The sequence below is a fragment of the Hippocampus comes genome, unplaced genomic scaffold (assembly GCF_001891065.2).
Source record: "Hippocampus comes isolate QL1 unplaced genomic scaffold, H_comes_QL1_v1.1 scaffold1, whole genome shotgun sequence".
In the NCBI taxonomy this organism is placed as follows: Eukaryota; Metazoa; Chordata; class Actinopteri; order Syngnathiformes; family Syngnathidae; genus Hippocampus; species Hippocampus comes.
In genome coordinates this window covers 2,390,299-2,397,240 of record NW_017805010.1, presented here as the reverse complement: position 1 = coordinate 2,397,240, position 6,942 = coordinate 2,390,299, and the positions used below count along the sequence as shown (strand labels likewise).

General features: G+C 43.4%; 1 protein-coding gene across 1 annotated transcript in view; it reads right to left on the bottom strand.

The window, feature by feature from the left end:
- The window catches only part of LOC109511691 (forkhead box protein L2-like), a 4,810-nt gene extending 1,936 nt beyond the window's left edge, over positions 1–2,874 (bottom strand). The window contains exons 1-2 of the mRNA XM_019862929.1: positions 2,416–2,874; positions 14–271 (exon numbers count right to left, since the gene is read on the bottom strand). Coding sequence (XP_019718488.1) covers positions 14–271; positions 2,416–2,593 — 436 coding nt within the window. The 5' untranslated portion in view covers positions 2,594–2,874. The remainder of the gene's footprint in view (positions 1–13; positions 272–2,415) is intronic.
- Between the last annotated feature and the right edge of the window lie 4,068 nt (positions 2,875–6,942).

Sequence of the window (6,942 nt, the reverse complement as noted above, 5' to 3'; positions counted from 1 at the left end):
TGAAGCAGCGGACCGGTGTGGTAGAACCTCGGTTGGGGGGAGGTGGGCTGGCTCACGGTCCACAAGGAGCTGCTGTAGGTAGTCGGGTAGTTCGGGTAGGACGAACTCGACAGGTTACTCAGAGGTCTCCTCACACTGTGACGACGACGCCGCAACTTGCCCTCCTCGAATATGTCCTCGAAGGCGCGATCCAGCATCCAGTAGTTGCCCCTCCTGCTCCCGCAGCCCTCCCTTGGCACCTTGACGAAGCAGTCGTTCAGGGACAAATTATGTCGGACGCTGTTTTTCCAGCCTTTTTCGTTGCTCTGATAAAAGGGGAACTTGGAGGTGATGTAGTCGTAGATGCCGCTGAGAGTTTCCCTCTTGGCGGAGCTGTTATCAATGGCCATGGCGATGAGAGCAGCGTACGAATAGGGCGGCCTCTTCTCGCGGCGATTTTCCTCCTCCATGCCAGTACCTTTGGTCTCGGGCCGGGTCGAAGTGAAGCTGATGTCCGGTGTCGATTTGCTCGCCGTGGCGTAACGCGTCCTCGAAGCCCACAAGGGAATAATGTGCGGTAAAGTTTGATCACAGGTGCTGCACACTCGACCCGCCCTTGAGTTGCGGCCCCTCTTAAAATTGGTTGTTTATATTTGACACGTGATGTTTCTCCAGGTTCCCACGGTCTATTTCGATAATTGGCGTGGGAATGTCTTGATCAAAGACATTGACGGTCCACGTGTTTCTTCTTTTTAACTTTTACGTGCAAAAGAAGTGTGCACATGCACGCTCACACATTTCCAGCAATTTATGCATGTGTGTTTGACTGCAGAAGAAACGTGTGCCTTGATAACATTAAACAAATAAATATTACAATTATTCTGTTTTAATTCTTAATCAAGTCAGTTTCCCATCACTGGTGAGTTTTTTTTTTTTTTGGAATAGACCCATGCATTTCTCATGTTTTACTTGGAGGTAAATAGTACATGCTGGTACCTACACATACCTTTTTTTTAAGACAATGAGTGTTTTTTTCTCAAGTCTTGTTCCCTCTCTCATACAATAACTGCTGCAGGAAAGAGCAAAAAAAAAAAAAAGAATTGGAGACAATTAACTTCAAAGACGGGGGCTCGTTTGCTCAGCTCTGCAAGCAGACAATCATATTGTACCCTATTTAGACATCCACTCAAAATGAAAAGATGAGCTCTTAACTGGTGAGAGCAATTATTGGGGGGTATCGAAACGTTGACCTTTTAAAACCAAGTAAATCTTCAACCGTTTTAGAGACCCCTTTTTAATCAACTGTGTCAAATTTTGAAATGGGAATACTATACTTGATTTATTCCTGGGTGCTTTTAGGTTTGCCATCATTTCATGATTTGTGCTTTGTAATTCTACCTTTTGACCAAAGTAGAAAGCTAATTCATTGTGTGTATGTGTTGGAAAAAAAAAAAGGTCTGCTGCTAATTGAATTAGGGGATGAGTGAGTTTATCAACCACAACAAACATCCATCCATCCATTTTCTAATCTGTTTATTCTCACAGCCCAAAAATATGGCAGGTTAATTGAACACTGAAATAGTGCCTCTGTGTGACCTTTTGGATGTTTGTCTTTGTGTGCCCTGCGATTGGCTGGCAACCAGTTCAGGGCAACCTTTGCCTCAACTCATATGTCTCAGGGCTAACCATCACATGTAAACATTGACACACAGGCATATTTATGTGTTTCATTCATTTGAACAAATAGAACAGCCAACAAATCAAAAGTTTCACACATTATACTTTTTCTAAGACAATACAGTACTGCATTTTTTTTCTCGATCAGTTCGATGAATAAAAAAAAAAAATCTCAATAGTATCGCACCGACGAACAAATAACACGTACTGCATTCTTGCGCCTACAATGCTTGCTCACATCAAAATAATATTTAGGGCTGGGCTGATAAAGTGTTTTCCACGCATTAAATCAGCGTTCAAATCTGGTCTAAATACATGACTTGGCGGAATGTAGCAGAGAGTGACACACTGACACGGTGATGAATAATTACTTGACTACCCAGATTTAATCAGCGAAAAAAGCCATTCCAAAAGCAGATTGTTCAGTCAAAGAAGCGACCATAGGTTGTAACTTTCATTTTAGTGACGTGTTCCACAATGTGATTCCCCAAACATAAAAACAACCACAGTGAAGTCAACTTTATTTCCTCCATGTTTTCATTTAGGTGTGAAGGACAACACATACTGCACATACATGAGCAGTTGCCCGACAGGAAATGCGAAGGCGCTTTTGGTTATTTTCCGTTTAAGACTCGCGTTAAGAAGAGAAAGTCAGTTTTGTTTCTACCGTAGAACGTCTTCCTATGTTGCACGCACAAGACAATGGCAATAAAAACAAAAGTAGAAGGTATTGATTTACATGACAGTATGACAAATTATGTCGGACGCTGTTTTTCCAGCCTTTTTCGTTGCTCTGATAAAAGGGGAACTTGGAGGTGATGTAGTCGTAGATGCCGCTGAGAGTTTCCCTCTTGGCGGAGCTGTTATCAATGGCCATGGCGATGAGAGCAGCGTACGAATAGGGCGGCCTCTTCTCGCGGCGATTTTCCTCCTCCATGCCAGTACCTTTGGTCTCGGGCCGGGTCGAAGTGAAGCTGATGTCCGGTGTCGATTTGCTCGCCGTGGCGTAACGCGTCCTCGAAGCCCACAAGGGAATAATGTGCGGTAAAGTTTGATCACAGGTGCTGCACACTCGACCCGCCCTTGAGTTGCGGCCCCTCTTAAAATTGGTTGTTTATATTTGACACGTGATGTTTCTCCAGGTTCCCACGGTCTATTTCGATAATTGGCGTGGGAATGTCTTGATCAAAGACATTGACGGTCCACGTGTTTCTTCTTTTTAACTTTTACGTGCAAAAGAAGTGTGCACATGCACGCTCACACATTTCCAGCAATTTATGCATGTGTGTTTGACTGCAGAAGAAACGTGTGCCTTGATAACATTAAACAAATAAATATTACAATTATTCTGTTTTAATTCTTAATCAAGTCAGTTTCCCATCACTGGTGAGTTTTTTTTTTTTTTTGAATAGACCCATGCATTTCTCATGTTTTACTTGGAGGTAAATAGTACATGCTGGTACCTACACATACCTTTTTTTTAAGACAATGAGTGTTTTTTTCTCAAGTCTTGTTCCCTCTCTCATACAATAACTGCTGCAGGAAAGAGCAAAAAAAAAAAAAAGAATTGGAGACAATTAACTTCAAAGACGGGGGCTCGTTTGCTCAGCTCTGCAAGCAGACAATCATATTGTACCCTATTTAGACATCCACTCAAAATGAAAAGATGAGCTCTTAACTGGTGAGAGCAATTATTGGGGGGTATCGAAACGTTGACCTTTTAAAACCAAGTAAATCTTCAACCGTTTTAGAGACCCCTTTTTAATCAACTGTGTCAAATTTTGAAATGGGAATACTATACTTGATTTATTCCTGGGTGCTTTTAGGTTTGCCATCATTTCATGATTTGTGCTTTGTAATTCTACCTTTTGACCAAAGTAGAAAGCTAATTCATTGTGTGTATGTGTTGGAAAAAAAAAAAGGTCTGCTGCTAATTGAATTAGGGGATGAGTGAGTTTATCAACCACAACAAACATCCATCCATCCATTTTCTAATCTGTTTATTCTCACAGCCCAAAAATATGGCAGGTTAATTGAACACTGAAATAGTGCCTCTGTGTGACCTTTTGGATGTTTGTCTTTGTGTGCCCTGCGATTGGCTGGCAACCAGTTCAGGGCAACCTTTGCCTCAACTCATATGTCTCAGGGCTAACCATCACATGTAAACATTGACACACAGGCATATTTATGTGTTTCATTCATTTGAACAAATAGAACAGCCAACAAATCAAAAGTTTCACACATTATACTTTTTCTAAGACAATACAGTACTGCATTTTTTTTCTCGATCAGTTCGATGAATAAAAAAAAAAAATCTCAATAGTATCGCACCGACGAACAAATAACACGTACTGCATTCTTGCGCCTACAATGCTTGCTCACATCAAAATAATATTTAGGGCTGGGCTGATAAAGTGTTTTCCACGCATTAAATCAGCGTTCAAATCTGGTCTAAATACATGACTTGGCGGAATGTAGCAGAGAGTGACACACTGACACGGTGATGAATAATTACTTGACTACCCAGATTTAATCAGCGAAAAAAGCCATTCCAAAAGCAGATTGTTCAGTCAAAGAAGCGACCATAGGTTGTAACTTTCATTTTAGTGACGTGTTCCACAATGTGATTCCCCAAACATAAAAACAACCACAGTGAAGTCAACTTTATTTCCTCCATGTTTTCATTTAGGTGTGAAGGACAACACATACTGCACATACATGAGCAGTTGCCCGACAGGAAATGCGAAGGCACTTTTGGTTATTTTCCGTTTAAGACTCGCGTTAAGAAGAGAAAGTCAGTTTTGTTTCTACCGTAGAACGTCTTCCTATGTTGCACGCACAAGACAATGGCAATAAAAACAAAAGTAGAAGGTATTGATTTACATGACAGTATGACACTGAGATGTGATCTTCGGACAACTGCTATCATCGTGTGTGTCTGAAATCGAAAGGTGAAAATGGTATCTTTTTTCGGATCAACTTGTTAAAACCGGTTATTCTCGATGGAGAAGGAAGATTTAAAGAAACGACCTAAATGTTATGGGCATAAGTATTGGGACGCCATGATGTAATGCACACACAGGAAGTGAAAATCTGGAGTAGCTCCAGTAGGTATTTTGCGCGGCACATTGTTGCGTGTGATTCAAAATGGGTCATAATCGGTGCTTGACATAAACATCTGAGTGCTCGCCAAGTGCAGGTGAATTTCATCAGTGGCGACGAAGGCCATCACTCCCACCAGCCACTTTCATGGGTGGAATTTGATCTACACATTTATAGTCATGGCAGTTTTCTTCAACATTCATAATAACAAAGTGATTGCACGATGAGACTACGAGACTGCAATTCACATGATGCACTGCTTACACACAGTGTTTGCTCATTGCTCCATTAATGAACCCTTTTTATGGCATCACTACCAAAAGGGTGTCAGACAGAATGGAATTATTATTATTATTTTTTTTTTTAAGCATCCTGTGTCTGGCACATGGGATGCCCACCAAACAAGCCCAAAGTACGCGGAGGCAGTCCCTGGACTGTACGGGCCCTGGACCTCAAGACAACATGAAACAAAAGCAAATACGATGTCAAAATAACAATATGACAATGATAACAGTGGCGCACCACTTAACCATACGCGAGGTAATTGGCTGGGCCAATCAGGAGGTTGGCTATGCAGTGGACAAACATGAGGTGAGGCATGATGTGCGCACCCGGAGCAGGGACAAGTGGCAGACGTAGGGCGTGCGCTGCCACAGCAGGAACCTGAAGCTGCTTAGGAGAAGGAACAGGAACATGCAGCTGTCGAAAAGCAGGAACAGGTTCCTGGGTCTCATCAGCCTTATGCCATTTTGGTTGGGTAGTACAAGTGACTGAGTGTACAGGAATTCGCGGAAAGAGCACTGGAAAACACCTAGATGAGGTGAAGGAGCTGGCGGAGAGATTTGGAATTGTTTATCTTGGAAAAAGGATTGAGATTGAAGAAGGAGGTGGAATCTTTTTCGTTTTTTTCGGCGTCTACGTTGGCCACCGTGTGGAGTTTCCAGATAGCTGGCCCAATAGGGTTCAAATAAAGGTCAGATGGAAAAGATGAATGTATGGACTCTTGGTGATGATTAAGAGAAAAACCCAACAGAAGCTGACTGGGACTCGAAACCTCAGGGACAGAATCGCAGAAATCAAAATTTGTGTCAGAATCGAAATTAGAGATGAACTAAACCTGGGGCATTTTTTGAATCGGAAAAGTTTGAATCGAGAAAAATATAGTTAAAATGGTGATAATAGGGGTGGCCCGGTGGGCCAGTGGTTCGTGCGTCGACCTCACAGTGCAGAGGTACCGGGTTCAATTCCAGCTGCCGCCTCCCTGTGTGGAGTTTGCATGTTCTCCCCGGGCCTGCGTGGGTTTTCTCCGGGTATTCCGGTTTCCTCCCACATTTCAAAAACATGCATGACAGGCTGATTGAATACTCAAAATTGTCTCTACATGTGAGTGTGAGCGCGGATGGTTGTTCGTCTGTGTGTGCCCTGTGATTGGCTGGCAAACGGTTCCGGGTGTTCCCCGCCTATTGCCCGAAGACGGCTGGGATAGGCTTCAGCACCCCCCGCGACCCTTGTGAGGATAAAGCGGATCGAAAATGGATGGATGGTAAAAATGGTTGGGCAACATGAAGTCCATAAACAAAATTCAAAGTAACAAACAAGCATTTAGGATATGACATAAATGTATGCACACGGCTACAGCTGGGGTGGGGGGTTAGGGGGCTACAGCCCCATCAGAAATCTGTCCAGCCCGCTTTCAGACCCCCTCACCCCCCACAGCTCCCAGCCCTTACAAATAGGGCTGCATGGCTCAGCGGTAGAGAGGTTTTTTCCCAACCCCGAAGTTGGTGGTTTGATCCCCAGCCACTGCAACTATGTTTAAGTGTCCTTGAGCAAGCTACTGAACCGCCAGTTGCTCTTGGTGCTTCGTCACCAGACACTGAATGAGGTCACAGTGTGAAACGCTTTGAGTTCCCGAGGTAAGAAAAGTGCTAGTCCATTAATCATTTACCCAAGTAGCCATTCTGTTCTGATACAATTCTTGTTTCCGGACGTGTTTGTGAGGGCAAGGAGGGACGGGGTGAATCTTTCAGTTACTTGCCCGTTGGGGGTGCGTTTGGAAATAACTCCAAGCACTCATTGGTTCACTGCGACCGGTCAGAAACTTAAAGCATTGCTCAAATGTGTCATTCGTCAGTTCAGAGTTAGCTTGCAGTCCATCTCTGTGACAATGAACAGTGCACACGG